The 15,129-nt window shown below is 47.7% G+C and overlaps 1 protein-coding gene across 1 annotated transcript in view; it reads right to left on the bottom strand.

Annotated features, from left to right (window-relative positions):
- Positions 1 to 6,807, bottom strand: part of dram1 (DNA-damage regulated autophagy modulator 1) — a 39,556-nt gene extending 32,749 nt beyond the window's left edge. The window contains exon 1 of the mRNA XM_038781029.1: positions 6,595 to 6,807. Coding sequence (XP_038636957.1) covers positions 6,595 to 6,725 — 131 coding nt within the window. The 5' untranslated portion in view covers positions 6,726 to 6,807. The remainder of the gene's footprint in view (positions 1 to 6,594) is intronic.
- Positions 6,808 to 15,129: the final 8,322 nt, after the last annotated feature.

The following is a 15,129-nucleotide window of genomic DNA, read 5'->3' as shown; positions in this document are numbered from 1 at the left end:
GGTCCAAGAATTCCTGTTTCTGCTTGGCGAAGCCCTCCTGTATGAGCTGCATCAGCTGCTCTGTCGACCGCTGAGTCGGTGCGCCAGAAATTCCGGTCGTCCACTATGCTTTCTCCCGCTGCAGCCTCAGCCCAAGCCTTTTCCGTTCACCTATTTCATCTTTTGCAAGCACTCCTGGTCTGCTTCTCCATGCACTGATGTAGGATTCCTCGTCACAGTTGCATCCAACATCTTTTTTCCAAATCAGATCCGACAAAAAAAATTGGTGAAAAAAGTCCAATGTTCTGACACGAATGGGAGCCACCAAATGTGTGACCTACTCCTTTGTAGCCGCCACCGGAATTCTAAATAGTCTAATTTATTGACTGTTGTTAATTAAATGTTCATTTGTGAACCTGGTCATAGTTTTATTTGTATTTGTATTTCTGATGTGGATTACAACCGTCAACAAGTGATCCTGGGACATTCACTCAGTACTTCGAAAAATTCAATCCTTTCCTTCAACCACTGATTTCAGGTTTAGCTTTGACAGGCAATTAGTTTCTGTTTCATGAGGAAACAAGACACAGATTTTCTGGAAATTAACTGCAACGAGGTATCTAACCGTCCACATTCGAACTGTCACTTCCTCAAAATAATAAGCCTAGTCAGGTTAAATCTTCTCTATATGAAAATTGGGCTAATTTGATTCAATTATTGAACCTGCTTTTAAAAATGGATAATGCTTGGTTAAATGAACAATAGAATGGTTAAAGCACAGAAGGAGGCCATTCTGTGCTGACTTTCCACAAGAGCAGCTCAGCTATTTCTGCCTCCTGCCTTTTCCCATACTGCAATCTTTTCTCTTCCGATTAATATCCAATTCCCTTTTGAAAGCCCTGACTCAATTGGCCCCCACTGCACTCTTAGGCAGTTATTCCAAACCTTAACCACACGTGTGTAAAAAAAAAAATCCACATGTCACTTTTGGTTATTTTGCCAAACACCTTAAATCAGGCGTCCTCTGGTTATTGGCCTATCAAATGATGAGAATGGGAATGGATTGAAATGTGGCTGGTACACCCATGAGTTTTGAAAAGTATTTAAAATGTTAAAAAAGTGAATTTGATAGGAGTGATACCAAGAAACTACTTCCTCTGGTAATGGAATCCAGCACAAAGGAGAAATAATCTTACCACTAAAGCAAGGCCATTCAGTAGTGAAGTTGGGAAGCATTTTTCCACATGAATGGTAATGAAATTCTGAAACTCTAAAATTCTGGAACTCACTCCTTCAAAAGGCTGTGGACACTGAAAGTAATTTCAGCTTCCATTATGAGATCAATATGCTTTTGTCGGCTAAGGCAATCAAAGGATATGGAGCAAAGGATGGTATATGGATTTGAGGTACAGATCAGCCATGATCTAATTCAATGGTAAAGCAATTCTGAGACTGAACAACTTCTTCATGTTTTTATGCTCCTTTTAGCTCATTTCCAATCTATCAGTGGTTGTCATCCCTGCACACCCATGCTGTCCACCCCCTCTTGAATAATACAGAGAAAACCAATTGGCCTACTGTGATAGAACCATATAATCCCTACAGTGCATTCAGCCCATCAAGTCTGCACTGACCCTCTGAAATAGCATCCCACCTGGTCGCATTCTCCCACCCTATCTCTGTAACCACACCTAACCTTTGGACACTATGGGGAAATTTTGCAATGCCAGTTATCCTAACCAGCATATCTTTGGATTGTGGGAGGAAACCAGAACACCCAGAGAAAACCCATGCATACATGGGGAGAATGTGCAAACTCTACAAAGACAGTCACCCAAGGTTGGAATTGAACCCGTGTCCCTGGTGCTGTGAGGCAGCAGTGCTAACCACTGTGTCACCATGTCACCCCCTAGAGTGGGAGAATGGGATTGACTGAATTGCTCTATCGAGAGCTGGTATGGGTTCAATGGGCTGTATGGCCCATTGTGCTGTAAAATGTCCATGGTACTTATTCCATCTAAAACCCTCATTAGCTTGATGTCCCAGATCAACAATTTGTTTTGATTAGAGAAAGAAAATTTGTATTTATTTGCACCTTTTCCCAAGACCAAATGTTCCTCAGCCAATTACATACCTTTTAGATGAATAGCCTTTATCATCGCCAACGTCCATCAACTCACCTCCAGCTGACTAGACCGTAAACTCCCTAAATTTCCTCCCTAAACCTCTCCATCTTCAACAACTCTTTTTGACCAAACTTCTGCTCACCAGTCCTAATATCTGCTTATGTCATTCAATGTTTTGTCTGACTGCACTCCTCAGAAGCAATTTGAGACAAGTTATACTTCTAAAGGACATGGGTTTGATCCCAGCCCCAGATCAGTGTGTGGAGTTTGCACATTCGCCCTGGGTCTCACCCCTACAACTTACTTCTAAAGCTTTCTTTAAAAACCCTTCTTGGGGGATGTGTGTGCCAATGGCCAACATTTGTTACCTATCCCTAATTGCCCTCAAGAGCAGTTAAGAGTCACATGCAAGCCAGATGGGGTAAGGATGGCAGATTTCCTTTCCCAAAAGGACATTAGTGAACCAGCTGGGTCTCTATAACAATTGGCCATGGTTTCATGGTCACCATTACAAATTCATTTACAAACTTGTTTTGAATTGAATTTAAATCCCGCCAGCTGCCATGTCTCCAGAGCATTGGCTGGAGTCTCTGGATTACTATTCCAGTGACATTACCCTACACCACCATTTCCCCTCTTATATAAATGTGATGCTGTGGTATTGTATATTTTTTCTTAAAGGGCAATTTAGTGTGGCCAATCCACCTACCCTGCACATCTTTGGATTGTGGGGGTGAGACCGATGCAAACACAGGGAGAATGTGCAAACTCCACACAGGCAGTAACCTGGGCCAGGATCGAACTCAGGTCCTCGGCGCCTTGAGGCAGCAGTGCTAACTATGCGCCACCATACCGCTGCAGTCAAATGACTTGATAATCCCTTCTTCCCCAAAAGATGTAGATGGAAGTATAAGGGGCGGGATTCCTCGCTCCCGCGCCGGGTTGGAGAATCGTCGATCGCGCCGATTTTTCACACGCCGCTGGTCCGACGCCGTCCCGCCATTCTCCCACCCAGCGTGAACGGCCTAATCGTAAATGGCACCGCGGTGCCCGTAGAATCGGCCAAGGGGACATGGCCCGCGATTCTCCGGTGTTAGGTTAATTCTGCGGCCCAGATGGGCTGAAGTCCCGATGGCGTGACCCCCAGGTCCCGATGGCGTGACCCCAGGTCACGCCGGCTCCGTTCACACCTGCAAATAAAAATCGTCAGCCAGTCATGCTGACTAACGGTACAGGAGAGAGGTGAGCGGCGGCGTATTGCACTTGTGACACTCTCGGGACAGACACGGAATGGGCTGCGGCCGAGGGGGGCCTCCATGTTGGTGGGGCGGGGCCTCTATACTCGGGGGGGGGAAGGGGGAGTCCTCCATGTTCAGAGGGGGGACGTGTGGACGACATGTCAGCCGCCATGCCAGTGCAGGGCATTGCCAGATTCACTGCCACCAGAACGGCGGCCAGGCTAATGGGCACCATCCCCAGGCGCTGTCCACCCGCATGGCCCCATGCCTTGTCCATGGGTGCGGCCCCTCCCCAGGGGCAGACCGTCCAGCAGTCGGCATCCATCGGTGGAAAGGGGTGGGTCCACACCCTGGCATCCCCCAGTGAGGGCATAGCCATCCAACAATGGCGCTATCACAAGGGACGGACAGTACTGGGCGGAGGGTGTGGCCAGGGTGCAAGCGTGGCTGTGGCGCATTCATCAAGCCGGGGCAGACATGTACCCCAGAGCACCTGGTTGTAGAGGGGACCATGCGCCATCCACAAACATGTTGTATACTCCCACCCCCCGGCAGATCATAATGTTTGGGCACCAGCCAGCGATGTTGGCCGCCATGGCGGGAGCCGCTGCCCTGCATGTGGCCCTGTGGCAGCCGCGGCGCATGCCGCAACCAGGGACGTGATCGAGAGGTGCTTCAGCCTGTTGAAGATGCACCACTGCACCGCCCCACTTCACCATCCAGCACCCTCACCTCCCGACTATCTTACCTGCCACACCACCATATGAACAGCACACTGAATGTTAGCAGCGATGGAGCTCAGGGAGTGGGCCATTCCTGTCTGGGACTCCCTCTGTGCTTGAGCGACGCCATCCAGCAAATGGGCGAGGCCGCCGGTGCCCTCAGCGATGGCCTGCTGAGACTGAGCCATCGCCTGGGCAATGCCGCCGATGATCTCAGCGATGGTCTGCCGAGACCCGGTCAGACTGCGGAGCAAGGATGAGATATCCAGTTGGCTCTGGCACATGGCTGCTTGTGAGAGGGCAGCCCTATCCTGGGCCACGGATGACGCCTGCACATGAAGCCCCATGCCTTGCATGGAGCCCCTCGGCTGCTCTTACCTCCACCTGCTGCACCGGTACGGCTGTGTGGTGCGCACCAGTCTGTGTCCCAGAAGCCTCATCACTGAAGTGATTGGGTTAGGGTGTGTGCTGGGGGGAAATAGGGTTAGGGATTGTGCTGGGGGGGGGGGTGTATTGGGGCGAGGGTGTGTGCTGGGTGGGGGGGGTGGGGTGTAGGCAGGCAGGGGACTCTCACTTGCTGGTGCGCCTCCGATCGGGCAAGGGGCAACCTCCCAGTCCCCGCCTGCGTCCAGTGCCCTCTGCTCGTGTGACCCCCCTCCAGTTCTTGCATGCTCCCTGTGGTTGTGGGCGGTCTTCTGCTGGGGGAGGGGGGGGGGGGCAGCAAAGCATCCGAGTTAGTCGGCACACAGCACTCCGCGCAGGTGCCGCCTATATGGTGGCATGGGAGCACTGGGCACCCGGCCACGGCGGCTCTCAGGGGTGTGCAGCCCATTAGGGTCAAGTAGCGGGGTTTTGCAACATACTTGGGGGGGGGGGGGTTTGGTCACATGTGAGGCTGGTAGGGGTTGGGTGGTGCCAGGGGCACGTCTCGGTGTACTCACCCTGACTGCCCTCATCAGGTCGTTCACCTTCTTGCAGCACTGCTCGGCCATCCATAGGGTTTGCCCCACCAAGCTTACTGCAACGCCCACCTCATGCCAATTTCTTCGCACTGTGCTGGCAGGGTGCCGGTGGCCATGTCGATGGCACAGGATCGCCCTCCTATCTTTGACCACGTCCAGCGGCATCCCTAGGTCATGATCACCAAATCTTGGGGGCAGCACGGCGGGGGGGGGGGGGGGGGGGGCATCCATCTCGCCGGTCTCGTGAGTTTGGGGTGCCAGCGGACATTTTAAGCGACCCGACGCTGCATCATCGGGTCATCGCGCAAATGACGCCGGTATGGCGCTACGGCTCCCACGCTTCACGATGCGCCCCTTTTGTAGGCCAGAATATGTTGGCGGATCAGGCCCCTGACGATGGCGTTTACGACGGCGCGGGGACTCTGCCGCGGGATGGGAGAATCCCGCCCAGGATACAGGGGGAAACTCTTGTGTTCTCAGAATAGAGACAGTAGGATCTTTTAGATCCACTTGAGGGGGAAGACAAAACTCTTTCATTGAATCAATGATGTTGATCCAGCCCTTACCCCAGCCCTGCTGTGACCACCAACGTTAAAAGTAAAATACAGCAGGTTCTGGAAAAAAACCCAGAAAATGATGGAAAAACCCATCAGGTCTGGCAGCGTCTGTGAAGAGCGAAAATAGAGTTAACGTTTAGAGTCTAATATGACCCCGCTTCTGAACTGTAATCACATCTTCCTGTTTGCCAGAATGACCCAAATTGTACTTTCAAATTATCCTGAAATCAGTTTAATCCTTGACTCAGAAAATAAATCTAAGATTCGCTACATGCTTTCGAAAACAAAACAAAAAAAGGGGTGGAGGGAGCGTTTTATGAAAGTTAATCCTATTCTACAAACCAGGTGGCTAGCGGGTAGGAAAGATAAAGGATATATTTCAATCTTAACTGCGGAAATAGCTGATTTCCTGGAGCACAGCATGAACTAAAAAGGCGACAAACTGCACACGGATTGTATGATTCATGGAAGCCTGGGCGCTTTTCGTACTTTTATTATTTTTGAAACAAAGGAACAACGTGCAGTTTATAACCCGAGGGAAGAGTTTCCCATCTAAAACCCATTCAGACTGACTGCATTCTGATAGTTTCACAAAAGGCCGGGACGAGAGGTCCCGGGCATATAAGGAAAGTGAAACCTTTGTCGAGACTCAGTCCAGGGACCAGCCCCAAATCACTGACAAAAATACTCTTGTGTACTCAGTCCAGGGAAAATTATTTTAAAATGTTCAGGAGTGCGCCTGGAACAGAAACATTGAACTTGACCGAGGGGAGTTCGGACTGGGGCGAAGTTAAAACAGACATTTGGTCAAACTCAATCTGACGAATTTCTCCCTCCTACTGGCCAGCTTTTGGCAAACAGTGGGTTAAAAGAGCCACGCATCCGGTGAGTGCAGTCCGGTTGCTTCCTGGCGGCCGGGCTAACTGTTGTTCATAGAGACAGGACACCCCACAGGCGATAGATACTGTAGTGTTTTCACTCAATTGAAACCTGACTCCTGGCTCACTCACCTGATGAACGGAACCAATGGGAGGACGTGTCTCGTCAGCACAGCGATGGTGAATGAAATGGTAAAGGCGGCACAAGACCAGATGACCAAAGTGACCGGTAGAAAACTAGTCCCTATCATAAACCACCACATCGTCCTCCAGCGAATTGATTCCTGCTCCTTCACGTTTCGGTGACACCCAAAGCCCCTGTTCACTCGTCCTTCCGGATCTTGAATAATGGTTAATTGGTCTGCCTCACCCACTTGTGGAACAAAGAAACCACCCCTCCAAATGACGATGACCAAATGCAGCCCGCTTTAAGTAGTTTTGAGAACATGGATTATGAGATGTAGCAACTTCCCTTTTCGCTTCTCACGTGATGGATGATTTAAATCCTTTGCTTGCCCTTCTGGTAAAATATGTTGATGTGTGATCTGTATCGGCTGGTAATTCAGGTATAATCCAACTTCACCAACCGCACTGAGCGCAGTCTGTTCAAAGAAAACCTTGACATTTCCGGGAGAAAACTAAATTTTCATAGCTGAAGAGATAGCGACAAGTTATCAGTTTGGTTAATATGTGCGGAAGATTTCACAGAGAAAAATGCAAAGTTGGCAATTGACGAAAGGTAAACTGTCCAGGGATTGGGGCCAGATCGCTGAGCTCCCAGCTCCGTTTTCAGCGAAACGCAGACTATCTGTTTAATCGTATTACTGGTTGTGGGATCTTACTGTGTGCAAGGTTATGCCGGGTCACCTACATTACAACATTTCAAAAATATTTCACTGACAGTAAAACTCTTGGTAAAGTCCTGACATCATAGAATGTATTACAGAAGTGTCATTCTTCTGTTCCACTAATCACACAAGGCAGCAAAGCGAGATCCCAATAATAATCTTTATTAGTGTCATAAGTAGGCTGGCATTAACACTGCAATGGTTACTATGAAAATTCCCCAGTCGCCACACTCGGGTGCCTGTTCAGGTACACAGAGAGAGAATTCAGAGGGCAGGATTCTCTCAGCCAACGGCGGGCCAGAGAATCGCTGGGCCGGGCGCGAATCACGCGACTTCGCCCCGATGCCGGTCCGCCAATTCTCCGGGGAGTGGAGAATTGGCGGGCCCGACCGTCGCGCACCAATGGTGCCGATTCTCCGGAGAATCGGCAGACCGGCAACGGGGTGTCGCCACATGATTTGCGCCCGGCCCGGCGATTCTCCGACCCGGCGTGGGCTGAGAGAATCGGCGGGCCCGACCAGCGCCGCGCCAATGGCGCCGATTCTCCGCCCGGAATGGGCCAAGTGGCAGCAAAAAAAATTCAAGTCCCACCGGTGCCGTCCACATGTGGTCTTATCCGCAGGACCTCGGTGTGCATCCATCCGGGGGCGGCCTGGTGGGGGGTGGGGTGTCCGACCCTGGGGGGTGGGGGGTCCTCCTTTGCGGCCTGGCCCGTGATCGCCACCTACCAATTGGCAGGCCGGCCTCTCGGGCTGGGGGCCTCTTTTGCTCTGCGTCGGCCTATGTAGCCCTACGCCATGTTGCATCGGGGCTGGCGCGGAGAAGGAAGCCACCGCGCATGTGCACCATTGCGCCAGTCGCAGCCCGCATGCGCATACCCGCAGTGCCCTTTTGATGCCGGTATTGACAGCTGGAGCGGCGTGGGTCGTTCTGTGCTGGCCTACTGAGGAGCTCGGAATCGCTGCTCCTGGGGGCCTGTTGACGCCGTTGCGTTAACACTTAGCCTCAGGATCAGAGAATCCTGCCCATAATGTCCAAATTACCCATAAGCACATCTTTCGGGACTTGAGGAAACCGGAGCACTCGGAGGAGATCCACGCAGACACGGGGAGTTCATGCAGACTCGCACAGAGAGTGACCTAAGCTGAGAATCGAACCTGGGACCCTGGCACTGTGAAGCAAGAGTGCTAACCACGGTGTTACCAATCTTTTTTTTTTAAACAGCGTACAGATCCTGAGGCATAGAGTACAAAAGCAAGGAGGTTTTACCTATGTGTTCATGATTAGGTTCATTTAAAGAATGGCAGTGGTGGGTAACCTGCTGTGGGCAGGGGCCACATGCGGCCCATTTAGGTTCTGAGTGTAGCCCATGAGATATTTTGCTGACCGCTGCCTGCGGGCAGGGTTACCAAATTCCACGATTTCCATCCCCGCAAGGGCACGTGAAGTGAGGTGTGTGCTGATTGCACAAAACATTGACTGTGAGAGCTCTGTGTCCAAAGAGTAAATATTTCTTCTGTTTTTACCATTGAAGTTGATAGTTCTATTGATATATAAATGATAAAGAATTTTCTCTATAACTCACTATGAAATATCTATTGTATGTTTAACCTTATCCATGGGGTCATGTTTAGTGAACAAGCCATATTTCAATCTTGCGGATCACTGAAATGAAGGAGGGCCACTCATGCAGCCCACTCAAGTCTAGGTTGTGCATCACTGATATAATTTCAGTCACTTTTGGAAGGAAGTCAATGGACACGATCTTACCCAATTGCAACAGAGCCTCAGAGAAATCCAATTGCCCCAGTTGTAACAGAACATCGAAAAAGACCACGCTATCAAACGGTATTTCTTTGCAATCTAGGGCCTCAGCAGGGAAGGCCCCGCCGAGGCCACATTTAGCCCCATTTCTTGCACTAATGAGGTCTGCTCAGGAGAAGATCAGGATGCCATTTAAAAATGGTGTCCTGATCTATCGACCCCTCTGATGTGATCCTGTCACCTATACTCAACTATTGGGGCCCTTGGGCCTCCCCCCAACCTGCCTGACAAAGGCAGGGCACCTAGGCCCAATCCCCGGCATGGGCACAATGCCAGCCAGGCACTGCCCCTGCCACCTGGGCACCTTGGCAGTGTCAGCCTGGCACCCTGGGTGCCAAGGTGGCAGGAGCGGTGCCCAGGTGGCACCAACCCTGCCCAGACAGCAACTACCTAGGGGCCATAGATCCCTTGGGAGACCCCCCCCCCCCCAGCGCCGTTATATTTGGCCCTGTTTGTGGGGACCAATACTGAATGGTGCTCACCTAAATTCTTCAAGTAAAAGGGGTTAGATCCGAACCCCTTGGGTAGATCAGGCTCAGTCTAATATGCAGATTTGCCAAATACTGACCTCGCCCACAATAGATGAGATCCTGTTAGATCTCGTGAGGCATGGCAAGCCAGGTAGATCCCGGAAGAGGCCTCTCCCGGCATCTACTGACCACATTGTGCCCCTGTTCACCTGAACAGGGCGTGATGAGGTCGGTAGACAGTGCCCAATGTCCAAGACAGGGCGTAGAGGAGATTCGCCAGAATGGTGCCAGAGATGAGGATCTTCAGTCATGTGGAGAAAGTGGAATGTGTTCCCCTTTGAACGGAGGAGGCTAAGGGATTAAAACAGGAAGATCTAGAAATACTCAGCTGGTCTGGTAGCTTCTATGGATAGAGAAACAAATTTAATGTTTCAAGACAAATATAATTTCGGCACAACTATTAGAAAGTCTTTAAAATTATGGTAAAGTAAATAAGGAGGAATGTTTCCACTGGCAGGAGGATCAGCAGTAGTACTGATTTAAGGTAACTGACTAAAAGAAACCAGTGGATACTCGGAAAATTTATGTTTTTCTGCTAATAAGTTGGTGTGATCTGGTACATACTGCTGGTGGGTGGTGGAAACAGATTGGAAAATAATTTTCAAAAGATAATGGTTGTGGTGAATGTATTCACCTAAGTATCAACTGTCTGTATAGTGCTGTGACCTATGACCTTGTACTGGAACCCCGGTGGGCTCCGCCCTCCCGGGGCAATATATAGACCAGCCACCTGTGGGTGGCACTCATTTGTACAGCAGACACTGGCAGGCGAGTTCCTTGATAATAAAGCCTTATATTCACTCGTTCTCACAGTCTCATAGTGAAGTGACGGTATAACAATAGTACAAATAATTGAAGGGGAAAAATGTGCAGTGGTTGAAGGAAAGACTGGAGAAATGGGATAGTTGAAGAGTTTTTCTCCATAAGCTGACAGAAATGTGACAGGCCAAATGACCTGTATCTGTGCGCCACCTTTAAAAATGGCATTGGATACATTCCTGAAAATGAAAACATTGCAGAGTTTGGGGGAAACTGAGTTTGGGGGAAATGAATAATACATAGTTGTCAACTCATGGTTGACCCTGAAAAATGAAGGAAGCTGCTTGAGTTTTGCTTTTATTTGTATTGGAAGTGGAGATGTATCTCAATTGCAGGTGTACAATTTGTTCACCAGTCATATCCAATGAAATCTCGAAACCCCAAATTACAGAGACATTTAATTACCAATGATGAAACCTGTGTTACCTCTAGACCTGACTATTCCACTACTGGCTGATCTCCAACATTCTACCCGTTAGAAACTTGAAAACATTGAAACTCTGTAGCTTGGATGCTAACTTACAAGAGATCAGTGGAGATGAGGAGAACTTTTTAAATGTGGCAATATGTTGTGATATGGAATATGCTCAATTAAAGAACAGTGGAAGCAGATTCAATATAATAACTTTTAAAGGAGGAATTGGATAAATTCTTGAAAAAATAAAATCCGGGCCAAGTGGATAGAGTAGGGGAAGTGGGACTAATTGATAATTCTTTCAGAAAGCTGGAACAGACAGGATCGGATCGCCCGTATGGCCTCTTTCTGTGCTATATCATTCAAGGATTTCAGGAAAAACAGATAATCAACTGCTGACATGAACATCTATCAAATCCCCTATTAGGTTTCCCAATGTTTCTTTCCCTTGGCCACATGTTCCACTAATTTACTACACTCTCTCGTCATATTGAAACTGTTTTGACCTCTTCTCACTTCCAAAAATTGAGTCTGTGTTCCATGTCTGTAGAACTTGTGACCTCCCCATCTTGTGAAACTGCTAGAGAGCGAGAGAGAGATTCTATGACAATTTTTCTGCTAAATGGAATCATTTTAATGAGTTCTGCAGAATGTACATCACCACAGACTGGGTACCAAAAAAACATTTACTGCCAAAGTTCAGAAAATAATTACACCTTAAGGCCCATAGCCCCTTTATTCCTTTTGTGGTCCTTCCCAAACTTAGCACATGCAAAGGGACTTGTGATGTACAAATGGTCTGTCTGACCATTTGGAAATCACAAGTTATTTCACAAGAAATGATACACTCTGAAACTATTAGTTCATCATTTAAAGTGACCCAAGTTGACCTCAAGTTCGCTCATTCCTTAAAATCACTATTATCCATATTCTTGATTATTTGCAGAAATATTCTAGAGTTGGCAGACAAAATGGGGAATGAGGATTTTGTTAGAATACCATGTGTCATTTTGCTGGATTTCTCAGAGCCAGTGCAGGAGAATGAGCAGTTTTAACTGGATATTGGTTTATTTTTATTCACTCATGGAATGTGGGTGACACTGGCAACACCAGCATTTATTGCCTATCCCTAATTGTCCTTCAGAAGATGGTGGTGAGCTGCCTTCTTGAGCTGCTGCAGTCCATGGATTGTTTCATGTTGAAAGACAGCAATTGTTCTCTCAGTCAGAGGTCATTATTGAACTGTCTTCAGATGTCTGCCTCAAGAGAGTCGGACTAATGGCATAGTCATATGATGACTGAAAGCCTGATGTGACATGAAACTGATTAAATTTCGAAACCCAAATATTCCCCTTTACATATCGAACAAAAGATACAAATAATTCCGTTTTTCTAGCGAACATAAGACACATTTGCTAACATGATCATGTGTGACTGAGAATTACCCAAGTTACCCACTGTTCTCATCTATTAACAGCTGCCTGGTTTACTGGTCAGTCACTGTACATCCTTTGTGAACCTAGTTTATAAATTGTGTACATGATGTGGAGATGCCAGCGTTGGACTGGGGTGAGCACAGTAAGAAGTCTTACAACACCAGGTTAAAGTCCAACAGGTTTGTTACAAACACTAGCTTTCGGAGCACTGCTCCTTCCTCAGGTGAATTCACCTGAGGAAGGAGCAGTGCTCCGAAAGCTAGTGTTTGTAACAAACCTGTTGGACTTTAACCTGGTGTTGTAAGACTTCTTACTATAAATCGTGTAGGCCTCTTAATAAATGTGTTTGTTGACATTGGCTTTTCCACTGGCTGATGTTCCTTGTCCAGAGAGTGTTCTTCCCTTGGCCCTTGGTGACTTGTTGTTCCATTTCAGTTGCTGGGGGCACGTGGACCTCTGGGATTGATGGTAGTTCTGTACTCAGCATTTTCAGGGTTGCAACCTCTTTACATCCCTATTCTGCTTGGCTGTACATCTGGTTGAGTTCTTTACATCTCCGACTTTGAGTTGCCAACTGTAGCATTACAGGCCATTATTTTTATCTGGTACCTTCTGTAATTTCTGACATTTGTTTTCAAATCTCATGCAGCTTGGTTCATTGAAGACTTAACGTTTATAAAGAGTATATACTCAATTCAAATCTTGTGCTTCAAAATTTCCAATTCAGTTCTGATGTATAAATTTTCCTGTTGAAGTGCTTCCTTTATCTTCGGCTCGTACATTTCATTGCGCCGATATGGTTGGCAATCATCTTGTGGTTAAGTTGAATATCTTCTTCCTTGCTCTGGCGTCTTTTGTTTCCCTCTTTCTGGAATTTTCTGAATATTGTCTCCCTTGCTCTGGCGTCTTTTGTTTCCCTCTCTCAGGAATTTTCTATCACCTTCTTTCTGGAGTTTCTTGTTGCCCTTTCTCTGTTGCCACATTTAGCATTACCAGCCCTAGCTTTAGGTTTGCTTTAGCAGGGCAGCATGGCGGTGCAGTGGGTTAGCCCTGCTGCCTCATGGTGCCAAAGTCCCAGGTTCGATCTCGGCTCTGGGTCACTGTCCGTGTGGTGTTTGCACATTCTCCCCGTGTTTGCGTGCGTTTTGCCACAACTCAAAGATGTGCAGGGTAGGTGGATTTGCCACGCTAAATTGCCCCTTAATTGGAAAAAAATGAATTGGGTACTCTAAAGTTTTTTTTTAAAAAGGTTTGCTTTAGCTGAGATCAGCAGTTGTTATACTCCATCTATGATCTAGAACTCTATATTTTCCTTCTTGCCATTGTTTGAGCCGCAGGCTAATTTGATCTCTCGGTATGAGAATTGTGTCATAGTAGACTTAAACTCACTTTCAAGGGTTTCATATTCAGACCACCATGTTGTTACACTCCACACAGTCCTGTGAAGGCCATTCTGTTGGATGACTGTGCCCAGTGTCTATCTGAAATTTCATGTTCAGTTGATACTCTCCCTCTGCAGTCATCATTGTAACAGTCGCAAACCATTTGCTGCTTATAGACTTGATGGAACCGACCTGTTATATCATACGTAGTTATTCATCAGACTCTTCTGCTGCTATGTCTAGTAGCTATCTGTAAAAACTTACTTTGCTTCATTCTAGCCAGACTTGTGTAATTATTTTGCTTCTTGCAGTTATTTCCCCATGCTGGGCATTCCTGCTTTCCCCCCATGCTGGGTGATTTCCTTTGTCTGCTGTTAAACACTGTATTTGTACCCTGCCCTTTGTCTTCAATTGCTTTGCACTTTCAGCCTGGAATACCTCTCAGTATCATACATCTCTTGGTCTGCTCTGTCATATATAGGCTCCAGCTGTTGTTCCGTAACTTCTGCATTCATGTCTTTCACTTTCTTTAGCGACAGTTTCTCATCTTTCAGTAGACTTGCTCTCATTGTGGTGTTGCATATGCCGAAGACAAATCATTCTTATTTTAAATAAACTTAGAGTACCCAATTCTTTCTCTTTTCCAATTAAGGGGCAATTTAGCATGACCAATCCACCTACCCTGCACATCTTCGGGTTGTGGGAGTGAGGCCCACGCAGACATGGGGAGAAATAAGAAGACAAATCTATCTTTAATCAGGTCGTTTTTTTAGCTGTCTGCATTGGCATGATTCTGCAAGCTATGTTACTGCGGTCACATTCTGTCTCTCCTTAAACTCTAGTATTGAATGCAAAGTTCATATGTAACATTCACTCAATGTTCCAAATGTGCATTCAAGGCTTTCAAAATCTCTGCTGTTTTCTTTGTTGGTTAAATTTTGAGTTGCCTTCATTTTGTAGCAGTCCCTCCCCAGCAGTGATAGAAGTGTGGCAATTTTCATTGGTTCCGGCTTATTAGGCACTCTTGTTAGCTCATAGTTTTGCCATTGCAGATGGAAAAACTGCCATTTTGCCATTTAGCACATTTAATTTAATGGACGATATAGTGGCACAGTGGTTAACACTGCTGCCTCACAGCGCCAGGTTCAATTCCAGCCTTGAGTGGCTGTCTGTGTGGGGTTTGCACTTTCTCCCTGTGTCTGCATAGGTTTCCTCCAGCTGCTCCGGTTTCCTCCCACAGCCCAAAGATGTGCAGGTTGGGTGGATTGACCATTATAAATTGCCCCTTAGTGTCCAAAGGTGCAGGTTAGGTGGGGTTGTGGGGATGTGCTAAGGGGGGGGGGGGGGGGGGGGGGGGTGGGCCTGGATGGAGTGCTCTTTCAGAGGGTCGGTGCAGACTCAATGGGCCGAATG

Source organism: Scyliorhinus canicula, chromosome 20 (genome assembly GCF_902713615.1).
Source record: "Scyliorhinus canicula chromosome 20, sScyCan1.1, whole genome shotgun sequence".
Classification (NCBI taxonomy): domain Eukaryota; kingdom Metazoa; phylum Chordata; class Chondrichthyes; order Carcharhiniformes; family Scyliorhinidae; genus Scyliorhinus; species Scyliorhinus canicula.
The sequence above is the reverse complement of the archived record's forward strand: the minus strand, read 5'-3'. Positions and strand labels throughout refer to the sequence as shown.